Source organism: Candoia aspera, chromosome 13 (genome assembly GCF_035149785.1).
Source record: "Candoia aspera isolate rCanAsp1 chromosome 13, rCanAsp1.hap2, whole genome shotgun sequence".
NCBI lineage: Eukaryota > Metazoa > Chordata > Lepidosauria > Squamata > Boidae > Candoia > Candoia aspera.
Window position 1 is genome coordinate 21030966 of NC_086165.1, and position 23456 is coordinate 21054421.

Below are 23456 nucleotides of genomic sequence, written 5' to 3' on the forward strand. Positions count from 1 at the left end.
GATCTTTGGGATCATGCATTTCAAGAGCAAACGACAGAACTTTGCTTCCACGGCGGAGCCTGTCCACACTCCCTGGCATTTTCACCATGCTAGTTTTGACTTTTGTCCCTGTGACTCTCAGCTTTCATCCAAATGGCTTGAATCTCTTAGCAACTGAAAGGCAAAGAGAGGACACAGAATTGAAAAAGGCCCATGTTTTGTTTATGAACACAGAATTTGGCTGGGCAGAGGGGCCAATAAATAGATACGTTAACAGATCTGCTGCTTGTCTATGGATAACATTCAGAGGATTGCCATTTTGCTTATCTATAAGGTTTTTTTCTTTGAGTCTCTCTCCCCCCCCCCCCGCCTTTTGCCCAATCCCTAATGCAAGTCTCTCTAACTAGACAAATATTTTTTTTTCCAGCTTGCTCTCGGGCGTTTCCCGTATCCTCAGGTAAGAACGTTCATTACTGCCTCATTGATTCCTGTGGATGAAGTTGCAGCAAGCAATTGTGTCGGTCTTTGCACCTGGTTCATATAAATCTGCCCCATTAAATCAAAAAGCAATCACTTCAGAGTTCTCCACAACCCCCATGGATTTTGTTCTCCTTTTAAGTTCCAAGATTTATTTTGCATCCTTGAGACTGTTTCTAGGAGTGGGGCAAAGAGTTGTGGGGAGTATGAAGCCTGGCGAATTTGCCTTTCTGCCTTCCCCAGTCAAGACACTGGCTGGGAGTGAGGGTGCCACTTCTGAGAAAGCTATTTTAGTTCGCTGGAAGGCAAGGGCCGCTGCCATCCTTTCCTTTCTTCCGGGTTTAAAAAGCAGAATTTCATGTTTTAAAAAAAGAAAGAGGTAGCTGGGATCACAAATACTTCTTTAAATGTCCAAACTGGACCGCAGCCGCTAATAGCAGTGACTGTCACCAGTGGCCATGGCTTATGCCAGATGATTCTCCACAGCCTCCATGTTGTGCTCCACATCTGGGCTGCTCTTCAGAAAGAAGGGCTTCTGCATATTCCCTTTCAGTGGATTGGCATAAAGATAGTACCTTGTCTCAGCTTACAGGCCCACCTCTGTTAAACCACCACCGATGTTGACAAATGGCAATGGCCAGACGTTGCAGCCAAGAGAACGTGATTCCAGAAAGTCTTTTTTGCCCACGGGAGTCATTAGGATTTATGCCTTAAGCCTCATCTGACAATGAATGAATGTCACGTTTTATAAAAGGGTGGTGGTGGGTATGTACACCTGTATCAGGAAGCTTATTCAGAAACTGGTGTTTCAAAAAGTGCTGCTATACCAATGTTTCCCAACCTTGACAACTTGACAATGGAGGGACTTCAACTCCCAGAATTCCCCAGCCAGCATGAATTCTGGGAGTTGAAGTCCACCCACTATCAAGCTGCCATGGTTGAGAAATACAGTACTACGCACTTGCATTCAAGAGGAGCCCTTCTATGCCCATCATGGAATGGTGAAAAAGGTGCTGCCTTGTGCTGGTCTAATGATCCTGGCCTTTTGGCCTGCCAATGCCTCTGAGACCCTGTTCTCACGGAGGTGGTAAACCCTGAGTCTGGTTGGCATCAAATCGGCTCTCGGGTGCTTTCAGAACGTTGTGTTCCTCTCCCCCAAAACCCTTTTACATAAAACTCGTGCCTCTAGGAGATGGTAGATAGGCTTTTCTCTGAATCCTGAGGCTGGTTGGTGGTTTCTAATACCACCGTATTATAATAATATGATAATATATGTTCTGTTCAATCATTTTCTTGGCAAGGTTTTCAGAAGTAGGTTGCCATTGCCTGCGTCCTGGGGCTGAGAGAGAATGACTGACCCAAGGTCACCCAGATGGCTTTGTGCCTAAGGCAGGACTAGAACTCACAGTCTCCCGGTTTCTAGCCTGGTGCCATAACCACTACACCAAAATGTCTCTCAATAGATACAGGTATAGGTATAGGTATAGATATAGATGTAGGGAGTATATACCTGTGTAAGCCTATATATTAAGCCTCTCAATACATAGATAGGAAGCATTTATTTAGGGGCTACCATCTGTGGTCATAAATGGTATAGCCCAAGTGCAGATCTTGCAGCTCCATTAAACCTAAATGATACTTACCACTCCATACGGGCAATTTCCTTATTCGTCCAAATCATTTTTTCCTTGACCACCATCTCATTTAAATGAAAAACCAATAACAATTCACATGAACTCAGTACGGAAACATTCCACATATTTCTGCTGATATTCAGAGCATTTTCCTCACAAGGGGGGGGGGGAGCAAAAAATAGCCCCAACTCCAGGATGGATTTCATTATTTAGCTGAATCTTTATTATTTCGTTCTCTGCAAATATCCATCATGGCTAAAACGGATGCTAAGAGTTTAAAATCTGCTCTCGCAATGTGTGGAGAGGTTCACAGGGCAAAGTGAATTTCTGGGAGGTTGGGGCGGGGGGCTGCCTTCTTTTCGTCTTGCTTTTTGAAAGTAGGGTCCACCCATTAAGGGCCTCCCACGTGGGCTGAGGTGAACAGGGCTGGGCACAAACACCCCCAAGCACCACATTATTCCAGGGGCTCTCAAACTGAGGCTGGGACACCCCCCATCCGGAAGGGGACACAAGCAACTCAGCGGCGGGCTGCCCGCTTTTTAAAGCCGTGTCGGGCCTGGGAAGGCAAAGCGAGAGAGCCATCAAAGCCCACTCTGGGCTCTTCTTCCCCAGCGTGCCTGGGCAGACTAGCTGTGGGCTTGCCGGGCAAAGCAGGAGCACGTTTTGACTGCACTCCTGCTCTGCCTGTGCCGGCAGTACAGGAACGCCTTCCAGCCCTTCCAGGGGCTCGGCTCCTTGCGGTGACTGCACAAGCCCGCAGTGGACAACCGTGGTTCCACAGAGTATGAGAAATCCTGTGATATATAGATTAAAATGTAATTACTGGAAGTGGTATATTTATTTCTTGCCCATCCTTAACCCTAATAAAAGTATTAGTTTTATTCACTGGGGGCATAAATGCATTTGTCATTTTAGGCACTTGCAATACTGCAAAGTTGGGGAACTCCTGCGCCAGAACAGGAGGAGGAAGCAGCATTCCCTGGCGGATGGTACTCACTTTTCCTAACCTCCCGGTTGATACAGGCCAAAGGGCCTGGAGGCATATCTGATTTAAAACCGGCATTGGTCTGTGCTCTTTAAGCATCTATTAACTTGTTATTATTATGCAAATGAGCCATACTAAGTTATGCACGGTTAGATTATGCAGATGCCTCACCACTGTGGTTATTGAATAATAGGAAGCGATTTGATCTCTTCTTGTGCTTGGAAACACTTTTTTAAAAAGCTAATTCTCCAATACTTCTGTGGACTTGAAGATTTAGCAGATCAAGCTTGACCTCAGTTTGCTGCTGTTAGGTGTGTGGCAGTATCATTCCCAAATGCTATACGTACCCTGGTTCTCTCAAGCCTGAGCCAAAAGTGCATGGTGGAGAGTAAAAATATATTGCTGTGCATGTTACCAGGCTACAAGATACTTACTAGAGTGACCAGCAAGGGAGGGAGTGGGATCTTCCAAAGTATGCTGAATAGTAGCGGGTGCATGTCAACAAGTGAGCCGTGTCTCTCAACAGGGCAAAATCAATATACAAGTAGTTAGTCCTCACTTAACAACTATTCATTTAGTGATGGTTCGGACTTAGGACGGTGCTGAAAAAACTGACTTACAACGGGTCCTCACACTTATGACCGTCATGGTGTCCCCACAGTCACCTGATCACAGTTTGGGCACTTGGCAACCAGTTAGCATTTATGACCATTGCAGTGTCCCGTGGTCTCATAGTTGCCAATTTTTACCTTCCTGGGTGACTTCTGGAAAGCAAAATCAGTGGGGAACTGCGTGATTTGCTTAACAACCATGTGGTTCGCTTAATGCCCACAGTAATTTGCTTAACGACCACTGCCAAAAAGATTGTAAAATTGGGTCAGATTGACTTAATGACCGCTTTGCTTAGCAACCGAAATTCCGGTCCCAATTGTGGTAGTTAAGCGAGGACTACCTGTATGCAAAAGCAAAATGGACTGAGAGACTTTCTGTTGTTCTGGGTAGCCCGGGTCGCCCTTCCCCTCCTGCCAGCCTTCTTGACACTTCTTATAACAATAGGACTTAGCTGACCTCCGCTTGATAAGCATCAAGGACCTCAGCCTATCTGTGATTGCACATACAACCATAAAGATTTCTCAGTGCCAAGACGGGCTTCAGGCGTTTGCCTTTGGGGTCACTGGGGGCCCCTGGAATATCTGGTTCATAGGCAAAATCCGGTGGCTGAGGTTGCCCTCCGGCCCCATTGTAGCCACCAAGGGTAGCCTAACCCAGATACGCGTTGCCTGACCATAGTGGACTTGCTGGCGAGTGAATGATTCCTTGCCACTCTGTTTTTGAGCCAGCGTGGATACTGCTCTGCCACTGACATGGTTCTGCAGTGCATGGGAGTGAACCGTGGTACCGCGGTCCTCTCCAGCTGGGAGCGAAAGGCACCATTGAGCTCAGACACATTTTGGGATCACATCACAGCACCGTTGGGCTTCTCAGCAAGCTGGCCTGGAAAAGCCCAGGGCCAGGTGCCCAAGAATACACCAACTTCTGTTTTAGTGTAGAAGTGCAAAGAAGCCGTTACGAAAGAATTTGAGCACCTGCTGTGTCAGGTGTGGGCTCCCCTTGTGCTGCCATCGGTGTTCCGATTCCTCCACCCCTTTCTCTCGCCTGCTTTGTGGAAGAGGCTAGGAGTGAATCTCTCTGGGGCAGGAAGGACCGTTTCCATCTGCTCTTTGTTTTGGTAACAGATCCGCTACCGGGCTGTTTGCTTTCCGCCATGTGAGAACGGGTTCAGGGGAGAGGAATCGAAAGCCTCCGGTGAATACAGAGAACTCCCAGTGGCTGTAATAGGAACCTGCATAAAAGCTTTCCTTAAAAACGCTGTGTATGCTTACGTACAATGTGCTCCATTTTCCCAGGCATGAAAAACGAGATGTCAAAATGTTTATATCAGGGTGCTGTTTCTGATGAACGGTGAATTTTATTGTACTTTTTCATTGGCAGTTTATTTGCAATTGTCAGTTTGCATTGAAAACATTTAAATATTGTGATAATTAGATCAAACGCTGCTACCGCCAGGTGTTTTTACAAGCAAACTCCACGGTTTGCTAAATCCAGCGAATTCCTGATATGATTGATGCTTTTGTTAACCTAAACTTGTCCTTGTTGTCACACATTTGTTGGTAAGGGTGAAAAACGTTCTGAAAAGATGGCAGTTTTAGTCATTCTGAATTCTTGAGAAAGAAATGCCAGGCTGGAAATATATATATATTTTCCCCCAAGGACAGATTTAGAGGAATACTTCTATCCTGATAGAGATGTAAACATGTTCTATAAGTTAAGTGAAACATTTAAGCAATCTTGCCATGGAATCTTCTTTTTGAAACTAGTTTCACTTTCCTACTTTGTCCCCAAAACTCTGGTGGTGCATTTGTGGTACCGTGTGGTTTTGACACCATTTCCTGCTTCTGACTTGGAGAGAACTACCTAGAGCTACATGGAGTCATGCAGGAGTCTTGCAAGCTTCAGGCCTTGGAGGAACCTGCAGGAAATAATGGTTGCCTGTTTTCTTTACAGAGATTCACGTTGCTTTGATTAAATCAAAAGGTAGCAGAGGGCAGTGCCATGTCTTATTGTCGGGAAGTTTCAAGAAATTGTTAAGAATTGCCCCTGCTGGTGCTTAAACTGCTCCCTGTTAGAGGCAGGGTGAATCCCCCCAGCCGTATTCAGAGGAGACGCTTCCTGACTGCCGGGAGGTTGTGAGAAATGCGTTTAAGTGATTTCTTCTGAATCTGGCTAAAGCCCCTTTTCCCTTGTTTTTGGATACACTTGCAGATCTTTGTTAATAAATTACATCAAATGATTTGAAGTTTGGAAGGAAGGGTGCTTTGCCCCCTCCTTTAAAAAAAATCTGAGTAAATAGTGCCCCTGGTATTGTAAAGCTTTGAATGTTTTCACACCCCATTAATTTATTACTTCTCCTTCATCTTTAAATTTCATTTTTTCCATTTAAAAAAAAAATTCCAGCTCCCTGCTGCTTGTGAGATTTCCATCTTGTTGTTAATTTTCTCTGCTCCATATGGAGCACCAGACATTTCACCTGGAGGGTGTACTAGGTTTTCCTGTAGTGATCGCACTTCCGGAGGGCAGAGCTGTCATTTCGGGTTCCTTGTGCATCCGTCTGTGCCAGCCTTTCTTCCACTGGCACAAGAGAGTGTGAATAACAAATTGGGTGCACCTGAGATTTGGATGATTAGTTGTGTGGCTGGCTGGGTGGCTGGTGGATCTCTGCAGCTTGCAAGTAGGTTTTACCCAAGGTTGAGAAAATCCGCACCTTCCGCTTCAGCTTGCTTTGTGGAGGCCAACCTGAATACAGGAAGCATTGAGAAGGGGGGGGGGGAGAGAGAGAGAGAAGTAAATATTTCATCCTGCCTTGTCATTGATTAGAATAGAGCCTTTAATTTCATCTCACCCCATGTTGCGATTAATTTGCATTCTTTGTCAGAAGTTAATGGAGTTTTTTATGGTTCAGTCTGAAATCCTCGAAGACATCAGTGAGTTGATCTGATGTTTATACAACCGCCAGCGGAAATTTTTTTGCTTTTGATTGATGGCCAGCTTGGTGTTTATTCCAAACGGCTTTTAAAGCTGTTTTTAAGAATTATTTGAATAAAATGCAAGCAAGATATTGTTATAATGAGCAAGATTATCTGTTAAAAATCTGTTTCAAATAAGGAGCATGATAAGTAGAAGAGGGGAGGGAAGGAAGAAACCCCCCCCCAAAAAAGAAGTGGCAAATGCAGGCGCCTTTTCAAACAATCATCAGGCGAGCCTTGAAATGCCTGATTACAAATCTGCAAAGGTGAGATTGATCGTAGCAATGTCGCTGCTTTCCCTTCCAAAAGGGCAACTTTTGCAGCCAAGCGTTCGCCTTTTTAATCATGGCCAGTAAAGTTGCGGAATTTGCAGACGTGGCCGTTTCCCATCTCTTCTGCCAGCCTTTTTCTGCCTGGCGGTTGCCAACAGTTTGATGAAGTGTTGCTGTCTTGTTCCTAACTCAGAGGGACAAGACTGTTAGGCCGGTTAGCTCAACGAAATGATGACATATTGCTCTGCTGCAGATAGAGGCAGCACCCGGTGCAACGGAGCAAAAGTGAGCAATAGAGAGTGTTCAGGGACACAAGGCAGCACGGACCTCGTTTAGGTTGGTTTTAGGAAGGGGGATCGCAATCCAAAACGTTTTTAATTGAGAGGAATTGGGGGAAATGCTGGATGTCTGATTCAGAGCCCACCATGGATTTTGACATGATGCTCAAAGGTGGAAGAGAGAAGTCTTCATGCACAAATACAGCTCTAAGCAGGCAGCTCTTCCTGGGGAGGAAACAGTCCAGATTGTACCTTCACAAAGATGGATAATCACAGGGATAGAACAACGTCCTCCTTCCTCATCTTCCGAGTCACCGTGTGGCCCTCAAAACAGAGGCATTATTCACAACAATTCTTCCTATATTCACAATATTAGTAAATTATATTAATATTATATTAATGCTAACTAGTTAATAAATGCACAATCCAAAGTGCAAGAGATTATTGTGAATCTCTTACTTTGCCCTGGAAATTCTTCATAAAAAATTACAATCCAACTTTTTCCTGTTCCAGGGAGCTTCTTGGTCATTCGGGTCAATGTGATTTCATTTGAGTCTCCAGGACTTTCTCTTCAGTTAAAAAAGATTATAAACTGACTTTCTGGTCAGTGACCCTAACAGAGTCCTAGTTCAATCACAGAGCAAGGTGACATGGTGCATAGTGCCCCTTTGAAGGTCTGTGTAATGAAGTTGTCATCTTTCCCATAATATTTGTATTCATTCATTGAGTTAGATCATTTTACCTCAAATGATCTCAAGGTGGTGTACAAAACTCAGTAAGAATGAAAACTAAATACACTGCGACTACCTTGCAAAGCTCAACTGCAGAAACATTACAACTGTGTGAAATGGAGAGCGTGATGCAGAAAAGAGGACAGGCCGGAGGAAGAGGATGACCACCTCTTCAGGGGGGGATACAAAACCCTAAATTCTAGGGAGTGGGTCCAGGGAGTAGGGGGGAATGGGATCTCCAGTGTGGATGAATGCTATTCCTGATGAGACCTCCCAGGGGCACCACACTTCACACTCTCACACAGCCTAATTTTTCCAATCCATGGCATTTTCAGCAGCAGGCAGAGGTGTGGGCAGGCCCTGAGCCTGGAAGGAAGACCTTGTGTGGGGAATCCCTTCCAGATATGCCGAGCACCACTAGGCCGGCGTGAGCGTCTGCCCAGCAATCCTGAAGGGAGGGAGCTGGCAGGAGGCAGGAATCCAGTGAGTGGAGAATTAACTTGTACATGACGCCCACATGACCCGCAGCATTTTATAATCTTGCCCTTCTTCCTGTTGCAGTCCCAAACATTTTGAAAATACTTCTTGATTATTAATTCAAAAGCCATTTTTTCCTTTCAGGGGAGAAAAAAATCAGCAATTCCTCCCTCATTATGATTCCTGTTAGTGCAATTGAAGTGTGGGTCAAAGAAGTCTTCATCCAAGGACTTCCATTTAAAAGCAATTCATTTATTTGCGGCATCTTAAAGGGCTGAATAATTGGCTGGTTTTAATTGAAGCTGTTGCTCCTGCTCCTTGATATTAGCAAGCTCCAAGGTTCTTTTTCTTGTATGTAATCCATAATATTGACCAAGTTTGGCCTCTCTTCATTTTGATGTAAGAACCACTTGTCAAAGGAAGAGAGAAAGGACACATAATTTTGTTTAACTAGAAAAGCTGCTTGGCTGATACTTTCCTTTTTCAATTGATAGAAGTATCATTTAAACATTTATTTTGTAGAATAATTGAAGAGCAGCAGCAGCCAGTTTCAAAATAGGAGCAAAATCTGTTGTCATTTAATGTATAACCGTCCAGAACCGTTTAAAAGACATTAAACATTGCTCACATGTTGATGCCAAAATAATGCTGCTTTCCAAAGTGAATTATAAGAAAAGAAGAGCTGTATTTTATTAGTCTTCACAGAAAATAGCAAAAATAATCTGTTATTTAATATTTTAAAAAAATAACCTAAACTTAATTTTATAGCAGTTTTTTCACTGAATATGTGCAGAACACCTACAAATACGTAGGTTTTCTTGAACTGATACCTTATGTTCTTAACAAAATATAGTCAGTATAGAACATAGTTTTCATATTTAAGAATGAATTATACTGCTCCCTCCCGTTATGTAGGAATTCCTTACATACATTTTCTGTCAGTCAGTGCAATGGCTACAGATATAATTAATTGTAGATTATTCCTGAAAAGTAATGTCATAGTAGAAAACACATAATACCAATTTCCTTGTTTATCCAGCTGCATGGGCTACCCAAATGGAATGAAACCCAATATATCTTTTCCCACTTTTTCCGCCATGGTATCCCAACAGAGCTCAAGCACTTTACAGACTGGAAAAAAATGATTGCTTTGTGGAATAATTCTGACTGCCATGTTCAGAACCAGGCATTTGAAAGATTATCTTCTTCTTTCCAAAGTGTTTCAGAAGAGCCCTTGCATTTCCATAACTAGATGGCTGAAGTTTTGCAAGCTAAGAAAAAGAAAAATGTTCTAAGAAGCAATCTTGAATTGAAATTAAGAATATCGCAAAACTCAATTCAAAAAGAAACAGATAATAAAAATCCCAAGTGTTAAGACAGCATCATTTACCATTATGTCATTACAGAAGTACATCAAGAGTATGAGATTTGTGTTGGCATGAAAAAAGAACAAGTGTTGCTTTGATCCAAAAATGGATTATTTATAGAAGTGTTGTATCATGTTAATATAATAAAAGAAAGGCAGCTTTATTTTTTAGAATTCAGAGCTTGAGAAGAACATGTTGCAAATATGTTTTCCGAGTGGCTTTGCAGTTCATGTTACTTTACTTCATTTTTGTTTTATGATCTGCTAATCTGGCATACTAGCAGATTTATTAGTATGGAACAGGCGCTATAACTTTCTTTAGGGAAAGTCCCTTAAAAGGGCTAGTGCCAAATATTAAGGAAAGGAGGATATGAAAAAGGTTGGGTTATTACCAATAACCCAATAGCTTTCTAAAGAAGAAAGGATTCTTTTAGAATGTCTTGACTCAAAAAAATTGGATTTTTTCTTGGCTACTCAAGGAAGAATAATAGAGGAAGATATAAAGAACTAGAATTGCGTGCAGATCAGACTTTTTTTCCCCAAAAGTAAAACGTCAATGAATTAACTATTAACGTGAAACATCTGAAACCTCTTGCACTTTTAACCAGTTTTCCCACCCGACCTTCCTTCTGGATATAAATATGAATATGTTTTATTAAGCATTCCAGGGAATGTATGGAATATACCATTCCCTCCTTTTTCAAGCCTCCTTCTGTGTGTTATTCATACACTGAGTCTGTGCAATGTTCTCCCAAGGTTAAAAACAGGAGTAGCATTAGGAGTAGTGGATTATAATAACGGAAGTATTCATAGAGAAGCTTAGAAGTCTTCGGAGTATCTCATTTGCATTATACTGATAATCGCTGGAAACATTATTCTAGGACTGCTGGGTGAGTTTGTGCTTGGCTTAGACTAAATCCCGCCAGATGGGAACCAGAGAGGACAGGGTGAGCCTAAGATCAGGCCAGGCAGAACAAGCACAAAGAAGGTTCCAGAAATGCGTTGGAAAGAAGTGCCAGGTTAAGCCTGCCAGGGCCAGGGCCTGTTTCACCCTAACCCTAGCCCAGGAGTAGCTTGTTACGGTGGCAGGAAGAGGAGAAACCTCCCTCTCTGGCCTCTAAGGCCGAAGATCCTTATACAAGAACTTCCTCAGCATACCCTAAAATCAGATGCTTCATTTCTTTGTGCCGGCCGTTTCACTGTTGACTGAAATGTTCCAGTGCTGCAGGCCTGGAAAACGGACGCCACGTTGTGTCACAGTGAAAAACGTGCCTGACAGAAGCGGAGTTTGAACCCCTTGCCATTGAAGGCCTGGGAAAAAAAATATGGTCCTGCCAGTTAGGTTTTTTAGCAGAGGTAACCGATGACGAGTCGGCACTTGCTGCATAAAGCCATTTGCTTGAGCAGTACAGACGACCAACTCCGAGTCTTCCTGCAGGAAGAACACGCGCTAATTAGTTGAGGAATAAGTGGGTTGCTTCATCACAATCCCAGCAACCCGTCATTTTCACACAGCATTGGGAGGTTCCCAAACGAACCCGTTCCAGGTATTGTAATACACAATGTTGAAACTGGCACAATAAATTACAGTGTTACTGAAATCTGACTCTGCAAACAGCCTGCTTTCTATAGATGCCTGACTTTACATGAATGCAACGCTGTAACAACAAGGAATAGAACAGGTTGTGTGCTTTGGTTGAAAGCAAGCTAACCTTCTGGAATGCTTTCTCCCCCCAGATATTCTGGGGACTCCTGCCAACACCCATCTCTTCACCCAAGCCTTGCTCCGAGAGTGTTGTGTGGCTTTTTTTTTTTTTCTTGCCTCCCAGCGCTCCACTCAGCAATATATTTTATACGGACTGTTTCGGTTATCCTGATGGTGTACTTTTGAGAGGTTTTAGCCCATCTTCAATTATCTGAGCATCCTAGATGGGTTCCTTCCTTCTCAGTCCAAAACATCCTGCTTTTCCCATCCAGGCAATGGACTGGAAGCAGAAGGACTGATTGCATTCAGATAGCTGAGACAGAAGTTGCATCAAGTAAAATAAAGAGGAAAAATGTAGATGCTTGCTTCCCTTCTCCTTTAAAGCCCCTTAGGTGTCATATGCTGATAAATACTCAATACAGATGGCCAGCTAGATTATTTTGCCCACATTTCTGTCAAGGCAGGGTCATAACAGCTCCAGAAGTCTTCAGCTGAGAGCACAGGTTGGGCCCCACTTGCCCTCTGTGCTGCATGCTCTGCCCCCTCCAATCCCCAGTGTAGGAGGCAGGTGGTGTTGCTAAGAAAAATACATGACGTTTCCCCATAGCCACCAGATTAATCTTGGCTACCATCATTGAAACAGGGACAATACAAGGCAGGCTTCCCTAACCTGGCCTATCTACAGGTGTTCAGACTGCAGTTCCCAGCATTCCCAGCTTCTCTGGAGGACACATAGACTGAGAAAGTGTATAGGTTTCTTTGCCTGGAATGCAAAGAAACCTTTTTTTTTCCAGAATCTTTCCTTCTTCCCACTCCCTATGGGGGGGGGGCGGGGTACAGATTATGGATTTGGGGCTGCATTCCATTGTGCTTCACTACCTGGGCAAACTTTTATTTGAGAGAGAATGCCTCCAGCAAGTTGGGAAGGAAAGAACCTATGAAGCCAATGGCCGACATACCAGCCATTCATCATTTCTGACATCGCTGAGCTGGGAATATTGAATGGGAAGGGTCAAAAATTGCAAGGAAATTAAAGATGTTTTAGGTTCATGCATTTCCGGGGTATCCTAGAAATGTTGTAAATATGTTTTATGACTTCACGTTTTGTTATTTAGTTTGGACTTTTTAAAAAATTATTTTTTCAAATAAGGCTCCCCTTGGAATGAGACAGGCTATAAATTCTAGTAAATAAATAAAGGGATGTAAAGTAGCATGCTATAAAATTGAAAGGACGTATTGATCTGTGCAAAAAGCTGGATGGATTGCTGGAAGCTAGAAGCTGCATCCCCCAGAGCAGGCCACCTCTGATCTGAGTCTGTTGGCCCAACGGTGACTCCTAGCCATGAAACTGACTTTCTGCACGTGTTTCCAAGCCCATATTGCTGTGCTGATCTGACTTGTTAAAATCTCAGCTTGAGCCTTTTGTAGGCGCCCTTCAAGGCCGGTGGGAATATGGGAACTGCCCAAAATAAAGGCTGCAGTTGGACCAGCAGCCCAGTGTGGTTCTCAACCCAAAGTTGGCATATGGAAAGTAGCTGTGGGGTTTGAGGGCATCTAGTAAATTGTCAAAAGTAGAGCATAAACTAGTATTCACCAAGTACAGGCAGATAGTTCAGCTACATAATTAAAGTTTTCTTAAAAAGGGGGGGGGGTTATGAGCAGGCCCTGGCAGTAATCCAAAATTCTAATTTCTGACTATGATTTAATTTCAATTTTAAATAAATCGGTTTTTAATTTAAAAAGAGTGAGCTTCATAACATTAGCAATGATTGCAACATTAAGCGCAGTGCTCACAATCTAGCAATATAAAACATTATTTATATCTGAATCGTAAACAGCCTTTTGAAATGGATTATGCTTTTTCTCCCTATTCTAATACAACCTGGAGGGTACTAAAAAGTGTTGTGTGAAATTAACATTCTGCTGACTTTCGCCTATAAATGAGAAGCGAGCTATTAACATTTGTGTATTTTCATTATGTAAATTGTGTTAACACATGCCCACAAATTGCCACCAGCGATACAATAATTTTCTCTCAGTGATCATAATGTGTCCAAGTGAGTCATTTTGATTATGACATGCTAATTACATATTGCCTCCCCTTTTTTCCCCCCTTTTCAGATTCAGAAAAACCAGGGATCTTTAATGGTAAGCTTTATGAGTTTGGGAAAAAAATTCACTTTTCTTTTTCCTGATGGCTGCTTCCTTCACATGCTTGAATGCCTTGTTTTAAACTTAGCAAATTGCATTTTGCGGAAAAAGCAAACCTTTAACTGCCTGTATTAGATTAGGTACCATTAGAAATAATAGGACATCCTGAGCCACGATGTTTTTATAAGAGTTTGCTGCTGTTGATTAATCTTGCTATATTTTATTGCATTAATGATTTTTTCTTTCCACTCCATGTACAGATATTGCATATAGCCTAATACTTCTCTCTCCTCCCCCCCCCCCCTTTCCATCGCAGCCTCTCCAGTTACTCCAGTGCATTGTTGATGAGGTGAGTCGCTGTCTTATGTGCTTTCACTCCTAAAGTCATTCCTAATGGACTGGAAAGCTTATATTTTGTTTCCTAATGAAGCACAATGGCCCAGCGTCCTCAACTGCGAGACAAGTTGCCTTGTGCCGCTCTGAGCCGTCGAGCTCCGCTTGGCCTTGTTCTGCTTTGTGCCGTTTTCTGATTCTTCCTATTGAATTCTTGGGGAAACGAGGCTGTTTTCAGGAAAATCTCTTTTTTTCTCCCTTCTGGAAAAGAGAGACCATAGAACCCCCGTGTTAATTGATCACCTCTCCGTCTTGCCAGATGAGGTAATGCAAAGAAAGGCAAGCTGTGATTTGGCTTCTGAATGAGGTATCCTTTAGGTGTGCAAAAAGGGAGCCCTATTAATAGAGGTCAGAGTTGAATTGTAAACAAGAGCAGATTGAAAGGTGGCGCCTTGTTTTAGTTTTGCTGGGGGAGAAAACTGGGTATCCTGTCGTTGATACGTCCCTTCTCCAAAGTCTGGATCCTTTGCATTTTCTTTTAATCCCAGTCTGGAGATTTCCTCGAGGAGCTCCCTATCCAAGCTCCAAGATGGTGGTGTCTCCTCACCAGCTGCCCTGGGTGACATGGGACAGCAGCCTTTCAAAGAGGATGCTGTGTGGCAAAAGAGCCGGATGTGCATCTTGCAGGGGCATGGGATGGCGGAAGGACCTTCTTTCCTTGGTATCAGTGAGCCCCCTATTTCTGTTTTTACTTTTGCGGGGTTACTGCAGGCAGCTGGAAAGCATCAGAGCGCCATTCCTCAGCTGTCTCCTTTCTTCTGCCAGGCAGACCTTTGCCCCTTGTTGCTCCAGAACGTTCTTTGGTGGGGAAATAAAGGGAATTGAACAGGACAGGCTGGAGCAGAGCTCCTTCCAGCCACCACCAAGTCTCTACTGGAGAAGGGGAAAAAGGGGAGGGGGAGCTGCAGCTCAGGAACCTTTGAAAACAAGTGAATGGAATCCGGAGGAAACTGAGGGGGAGTTGCAGTGAGCTGCAGAAGCAGGTTGGTGAAGCCACTGGAGGCAAGATGAGTGATCCAGAGAAAAAATGACTAGGGTGAGTGGCTTTTGTTTGTTGGGATTGCAGGATGAGAGGATCTGGGGAGAAAGAAAGGGAGGGGAATATTTTGGAGCAATTAATCCTGAATAGAACTGAGAACTGTGCCCAGAGGAGTTGGGTTGTATTTTGTTTGTATTTTGTATTTTGAGTTGGGCTGTCTCAGAGATGTATCCGGACTCTTGAGCAACTTGCAATCTTCTCACAGAATCTGTAGTTTTATTGAAACAACCTTTTTTGAGCTGAGACTTCTGATTATTCAAATTTCTGCCTGGCCACTGCTAAAGGTTGTGAAGTGCTGTATATTCTATTGCCTTTACATCCCTTTTGTTCTCTCTCTGATTGCTTGTCAAAGTGACACATTCTTGTCCGTGGCCCTGTGCAGTCCTTGAATCCCACACCTACTGTGTAGCTGAGCAATGTCCTGACATATTTATGGTTTTGGATTCATCTAGTTCTTCAACATGTGGAAGATACAGTGACTTTTTAAGGCATCGAGGATTTCGCTAGCGCCTCGAATTCCAAAAACACAAAAAGTGTCTTGAAATAATCTTTACTCTGGAAGCAAAGCATGAATCTGCAGATGCACAGCAATTATTTATTTATTTATTTATTTATTTATTTGTTGTTTGGATTTATATCACCATTAATTAATCCCATATCAAATCTAACTTTGTCATAGCAGTTTCTGATTCCAAACAAATTGTGCAGTAGGACATTCTGAGACCTACATACCAATCCCAACACTCTTCCTCCGGTCTCTACTGCAGGGGGCGTTTATCGGAGCCACAGGGACTTACCTGGAAACATGATGGATCCAACATCCTTCCTGAATGAGCTTGTAAAGTTCATGGACAGTGATCATTGTAGACTGCCAAAACTATCTGGCCAAATCTACCTTAGAACTTCATAATGACCGTAATAACCAACGTCATAACAGTATATTGTAGGTAATTTTCTTGACCTGAGCTTGAGGCAATTCTGTTGTTATATACAGGTTTCTCCCTGTATGTAACGGAGAAGAGGGACCTTTCCTTCAGGAATGTGGGAACCTTTTAAGGTGGTCTGTTTTGGAGACTTGCACAATTTTAGAGACTCCTCAATGCTATGAAGGATTTTCAGTTGATAAGCTTTGCTGTTGAAAAACATTCCTATCCAATATGATCCTGGATCCAGTAGATCCTAGAGTTAATGCAAGCTGTGGGGTTAGGTTCAGTTGTTATGATTGGAAGAAGTAGACAAGACGCTTTTAAGGATTCAGTCAACTACTTGTACCCTTGACCCTTGTTCATCATAGGTAGTGGTCTTTAGCAGGAAAGAATGGATTGGGTAGGTCCAAGGAATAATTAATATTTCTAGCCATACTAGTGTTCACTACCGTTTCTTTGTGTGTCCCGCTTCAGAATAATGGCAATGTCAATTTTTGACAATCATATGGAGAACATACCCCGGTATGAGGGTAGCCTATTACTATTAGGAAATTCCTCCTAATATCAAACTATACTTCCCTGTAGTTTCAACTAATTCATTCTACTTCTGTCTTTCAGAGTAACAGGCAATAAACCCACTCCTCTATATAACAGTCCCAATCTGAAGACTGCTATCATATCTCCCCCCCCCCCCGTTTGTTCTTCTACAGGCTAAACATACCCAGTTTCTTAAAGTTCCTCAGAGGACTTTGTTTCCTGTACTGTGACCATCTTGGTAGCCCTCCTCTGAATTTGCTCCAGTTTGTCAATTTTTTTTGAGACTGTGGTGCCCATAACTTGACACTGTACTCCAAGTATGAGACTAAGACAGGGAATATAGTGGGGCAATTACTTCCTATGATCTGGACTCAGTGCTCCCCCAGTTAACATTTGCCTTTTTTGGAGTTTCATCACACTATTGACTCAAGTTCAATTTGCTATCTACTAAAACACCCGAATCCTTTTCACATGTACTATTGTCAAATCAGATTTCCCATATCCTATACTTGTACCTTTCATTTTTCCTACTGAGATGCAGGATTTAAAACATTTCTCACTGTTGAAATTCATCCTCTTTATGTCATCCCACTAGTCAAACTTACCAAGTCTTTTTGAATCTTCTCTCATTCATCTAAAGTATTGGATACTCCTGTCATTTCTAAACATTCATTGGTGGACTGTGCAATCATTCTGCCAATTAGGAATCCATTTTACAGTTGTATCATCTAGCTTACATTTTACCATTATATTAATAATGAGGCGAGCCAGTTTGGTGTGGTCGATAAGGCACCAGGGTAGAAACTGGGAGACTGTGAATTCTAGTCCTGCCTTAGACATAAAACCAGCTAGGTGATTTCAGGCCAGTCACTCTCTCTCAGCCTTAGGAAGCAGGCAAGGACAAACCACTTCTGAAATTTTGCCAAGAAAACTGCAAGGATTTGTCCAGCAGTTACAGAAGTCAACACTGACTCAAAGGCATTTTTAAAAAATTAATAATGAGAGATTTTGTTGAATGCTTTGTGGAAGTTAAGTTACACTATGTACGTGGCATTCCCTCAATCTACTTAGCTAGTAAGTCTATCAGACAAGGAGACTTGTTTGTGACATAACTCATGCTCAGTTGGAAAAATTTTAATAGGTTGGAGAAATTGGTGGAAAGTAATAGTATGAAATTTTAACAGAGACAAGTACAGAGTCAGAAAACAAAAACAAATGCACCAGTAGTGGATTGGTGTTACCTGTTTGGTAAATCTTTTATGAAAAAGATCTTGGAATAGTAGTTGACTGCAGAATGAATATGAGCTGGGAGTGTGACGTGGCTGAACAAAAGGCAGTTGTAATTTTAGGCTGCATCAACAGAACTATAGTTTCCAAATCATGAAAAGCCATTATTTCACTTTATTCTGCTTTGGTCAGACTCCATTTCAAGCACTGCGTCCAGCTCTGGCAAACCACACTTTAAGAAAGGTTCAGAGAAGGGCAGGCAATATGGTCAGAAGATGAGAAACTAAGCCCAGTGAAGGACTGAAGGAGCTGCATATGTTCCTTCTTGGAAAAAACAGTGGAAGTGTGACAGGTTGTGCTCTTCAGATACCTCTCCAGGCCGTGTGTCTGTTTCTCCACCCCACAGGCAGTAAATAGGTACCATCGTTGCTCAGTTTCAGAGGTATAGTTTCGTTTTTGTCCTGTTTGCCTTTTGACTGTCTGTAATGTGGTGCAGCTTTGAAGTTTTATGTTGATCTCATTCATTGTTTGGAATTTCCATTATTATTTTTCTTTTTGTTTACATGCAAAAGGTCTCATTTTCAAGTGAAAGGTAGGTTATAAATATTTTAATAAATAAAAAAAAATTGTTTGCTGCTGAATTGCTTTAGAACACAGCAGCACAAGCCACAGATTCTCCCAAAGCTGCTAAAATCCAGGGCTCTGTGCAGAAGACTGGAGGCTCGAGGTCCTGCTTGTTACTTAGCTGCTGCACTTGAATTCCAGAGCCTTTTCGGTTAAGTCAGAGCTTGCCCTGCTGACAAGGTCTCCCACGAAACAAGTCAAGACTCGTGTACAGGTAGTCCTCGCATATCGATCACATAAGCTGGAATTTTGGTTGCTAAGTAAAACAGTCATTAAGCGAATCCAACCCAATTTTATGACCTTTTTGTGATGGTTGTTAAGCAAATCATGGCCGTTAAGCAAACCACGTGGTCGTTAAACAAATCACATGGTTCCCCATTGATTTTGCTTGCCAGAAGCTGGCTGGGAAGGTTGAAAATGGTGATCGTGTGACCATGGGACACTGCAACGGCCATAAATGCAAACCAGTTGCCAAGCGCCCAGATTGTGATCACGTGAGCACGGGGTGCTATGACAGTTGTAAGTGTGAGGACCAATCGTAAGTCATTTTTTAAGCACCATCGTAAGTCCAAACTGTCATTAAACGAATGGGCATTAAGCGAGGACTACCTGTAATGTAATAGAACCAGAACTGGGACAGAGAGTGGAGTGGTGGAGACTCTTGGAAAGTGCAGAGGAGAAGTGATGTTTTTCAAATACAGCCAACCCTAACAAATACTCCTTTATAACGGTAAATTCATGATTTCAGTCTGTAAAACAGATTCATCATGTTTATAGATGCAAATTACTATTCAACAATCGTTGACTTCTGAAGAGGCAGTTCTGCTTCCAGACAGAGTTCAGTATACCAAGATCATACGTGAGGGCTGTCCGTGGTTGTAGGCCTGGCGTGAATTCACACCCACGTGCTCTTGATCTGATGCTGCAGACATCAAGCAGTGTGAGAGGGAGAATTGACACCATGTTGTACAGTATTGGTATAATTCAGAAGGTAATCACAAGGGTGGCTTTATGCTGGGCTTCATGCATGAGGAGTCACGCTGAGCGTCATCTAAAACCTCCCTGTGTCCAAAAGGCCCTTCGGCTTTCCAAAAGACGCCTGCCAACAGGTCCAGTGACTTCTCCTGGCCATTCTTCTGTTGCACTTGCTGCTTTTCCGGCCCCTGGTATTTTTCTTGACAGATGCCCTGCTCGCCCTCCCAGCTTCCTCCCTCCAGTCATGAGCACTGTGAGCTTCTCTTCTTGGGCGTGTGAGATGCTCGAGAGCGAGTTCCAAGGAGCGCCACCTGCTTCTGGGCGACACGCGATGCGGAATGGCGCAATGAAAGCCGTGCTGGCTTCTAGGCTCCCTGCCTTCAGCAGTAGATTATTTCCATTTCTCCTCAGGCCTGGTGGGTGCCCTACAGATTTTGTTTCCCTCAGTGCCTGCCTCATTCTCTTCCCGCTTCCTCCCTCGGCTCTTTTTAAGATGCAGCCCTGTTGGGGGAGAATAATTGTCCCCACTTAATGGGCTTATGTCTGTGTCTCTTTCTAAATAAGGACCTCATGAGAAAAAGTCTGCTTGCTTTCCGATATGTTGCAGCTGCTGTTGTTTTCAGTATATCCGTGATAACGCAAGTCTCAGCTATTAAAAGTGTTTAGTGTTCTAAGACTGATGATCTTGGGCCAAATGCTCCCCTGTGCGCCAACTTTGTTAGAGCAAATGAGGGCTGCAGAGAGCCTGAAACTCAAGGGCAAGGGGAGCCGAGTTGCTCCCGTCTGCAGCTGCACTTGTCTAGCAGGCTTCCTCCCAAACTTGGGAGTGGTGATGCACCATTTCCGACACGCATGTTAAATGCCGGGACGTGGTCCAGGAGTCAGTCTTTTTCTGACCGAGAAATCTTGCGATGCCTGAGATCCCATTGGGGAGGCCTCCAGAGGAAAGCGAGTCCAGATGCTTTGCAGTGAGAACTTGGCATTTGGGAATTGCTGTTCTGGTCACAATACTTGGAAAAGGGGATAACGGAGCTGGAGAAAGTGCAGAAGAAGGAAACCGACATGAGCAGCTAGCTCAAATGCCTTGCAGGAAAAGCCTAGAGTACCTTTAGCTTAGAAAAAAGCCACCAAGGGGGGAACGGGATTGAAATGTATAAAATCGTGCATGACATGAGAAAGTTTCTCTCCTTCTCTTAGGGCCAGTACTTGCCCAGTCGCACAACTCCCTGTCCGTTGTGCAAAAAAAGGGGGAAGAAATAGTAAGCCAAAGAAGTTAAAGGCATGAAGTAAGAAGAATGGAAAACGTAGATAAAGCTAGATACTGTACATTACCTACCCTGCTCGCTATACCTCTTTATTCCTTTCTGTCCTTGTAAACCATCCATGTCGTTAAGCCACTTCAGATATTGTCTTTTGTTCTCTAAGCTAATCACCTCTCTCTTTATACAGATCTCATCAACTTCATCTAACCACAGTTTTCTCATTCTTTCCCTTCCTCTTGACCCATTCACTGTTCCTTCATTTAAGTCTTTTGCAATTAGATTCCCATTCTCTACATGATCAAACTGCCTTGACATATCCCTAAAAGTGATTCTTTTATATTGGTCACTCACTTTGCATTCAGCCTGCATTCATTCTTGACCTTATCTTTCTTGTTCAACCACACATACCTCTTAAATACCATTCCATTCTCCTGACAACACTCACTTCCATACAGCAAAGTGCGTAGAAGCACACTCTTATACACAGCCATTTTCACTTCTTTTGACAAACATTCATTTCTCAAAGAATTGCATACTACCTGCCAGCTTCTACTAACATGTGCACATCTTAAAATCTCTCCATCCATTTTTCCATCTTTAGTAAACATTCTACCATGATCCATAAATTAATCTATTTTCTCTAGTTTTTCACCATTTATCTTTAACTTGCAGATGTTTACTCCATTGTTCCTGGGAAACACACCTACCTTGGTATTTGATACTTTAATGTTCAGATGTTTACTCCTTGTTGCATTATACAGTACATCTAACATTTGCTGCAAATTGTTCCAGTTCTCAGCCAGCAGCAGAACATCTGCATACAAAAAAAATTCATTCATGTTCCCAGCCAATGCACCTCTATTGTTATCACAAACATTTATTTTACATTTTTCCATAAATACGTACATGAAGCAACCAAGAGGATTTCACACATGTATTATCCATGCTCATTATTGAACTACTCATTAAGCATTCCATTTATTCTCACATGTTACTTCTTTCCTCACGTACTGCTCTTAGCACACTCAGCACCAATCTTCAACTCCATATTCACACAAACTTTTTCAAGATTCAAGCCTATTAACTTTATTATACACTTTCTCTCAATCAACATGCAACAAACTTGCTTTCTCTTATTCGTCTGTTTCTCAGTGACTGCTGAAAAGCAAAACCCTCTGCCTGCCATAAAGCCATACTGCACTTCCCAGATTCTGCTCATTGCTCCTCTTGTACCCTTTCCATCAAAAATGTGGTAAAGTCTTTCCAGGCATACTTAACAACCACTTCCCCTGTAGGTTTTGCATTTACTCTTCTTATGCTTTCCCTTTCTGTGATGAGAAAATAACAACATTCTTTCAATCGTCAGGAACAGATGCAGTCTTCACACACACGTTAAGTGAATCACAAAGCCACTCCCTAAGCAAACCACATCCGTATTTTATCATCTCTCCAGTTATCCATCTACACCTGCAGCCTCACCAATTTTCAAGATTTTCACAACATTCATTACTTCCTGTTCATCAATTATTTCTTGGAAACTAACATTTATACCATTTGTTTCAATTCCACTCTTCAATATATCATTATTTTTCCTGTATAAATGTTTATAATATTCCTTCCAATAACTTGTTTTTACTTTTTAGGGGATTTTAATGTTTATTGTTACAGTATTAATTTTATTGTAAACCGCCCAGAGTCCCTCTTTTGGGGGAGATGGGCAGTAACAAAATTTGAAAAATAAATAAATAAATAAATTTCCCTCATTTGAGTTTCATCCCAAATAATTTCATTATTTTTATTTTTTCATTCACTCTCTTGGAGGCTCCTTCTGTAGTCCTCTTCACTCACTTCCAAAACATTTTTCTATTTCCATCACAACTGCTCTGCATATTCTCTGTTTATTTTAATTTTGAACTTCCCTTGCTCTGTTTGACTACATTCTTTGCACCCATGATTTTCTTTAATTGCACCTTATATGGTATCTTACTGTCAGCCTCATTTTTACAGCAATCTTATATACCTTTTCCCCTTAACCACAGCATAGTGATTAAAGAGGATGGCCTTGAAGGACAAAGGGAAGGCCCACTATCAAGGCAACAATCAGATAAAACTTGAGCCCAGGCTAAGAACGTAATTTGCAAAAACACCTCAGACAGACATCCCCCCTCCAACCATTCTCATTAAGTTAAAAGAGGGAAGAAAGGTAACACGTTCAGACTTGCAAGATTCTGTTACTATAGCTATTCTAATAAAAGTAGCTTTAGGTCTGCACGGTGTCTGTTAGTCTAGTCTACCTGCTAGGGCTGACATATAGCCTCTTTCACTTCCACCAAGCACCCTTTTTCATAGTTCCTGCTCATGTAATTCCATACAGTTCTGTGGCACTTTGTAATCCCATCCTTACATCCGTTTTCCATTTGTTCAGTTGGGAGACTCGTCTGTCTGCTTCTAATGTGTTTCGTGTAGCATTCACACTTCCCCTTCCTGCAGTCGTTCTTCTTCCATTGTCATTTCTTTCATTTCTTCCCTTTTCTCCCATGGTCCATTTTTCCCCCAAGACCCACTCTTGACACCATCAAAGATCAGATTCAGGACTCTCACTACCCTTGTATCTTTCACTAATTCAGTCTTTCACCATAAATTGTGCATACTATGCCTTTGGACCTATATTCCTTCCTTTGCTGTGCGTGTATATGAGGTGACTTAGGCCTAACTCGCCCACTTAAAACGGGCCTTTTTCTAAGCAGATAGTCACCAGATAGCACCCTTATCATTTATTCTTGGGTCTCCGGATGGTTCAATAACTTTTTCTGCGCTCCTGTTTTGTTCCCACC

At 42.6% G+C, this 23456-nt stretch overlaps 1 protein-coding gene across 4 annotated transcripts in view; it reads left to right on the forward strand.

Annotated features, from left to right (window-relative positions):
• The window catches only part of MAP2K5 (mitogen-activated protein kinase kinase 5), a 143370-nt gene that overhangs the window by 88348 nt on the left and 31566 nt on the right, over nt 1-23456 (forward strand). For 3 of the 4 annotated variants that reach the window (XM_063314348.1, XM_063314345.1, XM_063314347.1), the window contains exons 17-19: nt 407-436; nt 13610-13636; nt 13956-13988. In XM_063314348.1, the coding sequence (XP_063170418.1) occupies nt 407-436; nt 13610-13636; nt 13956-13988 (90 nt within the window). The remainder of the gene's footprint in view (nt 1-406; nt 437-13609; nt 13637-13955; nt 13989-23456) is intronic. The other variant, XM_063314346.1, reaches the window with a different exon arrangement.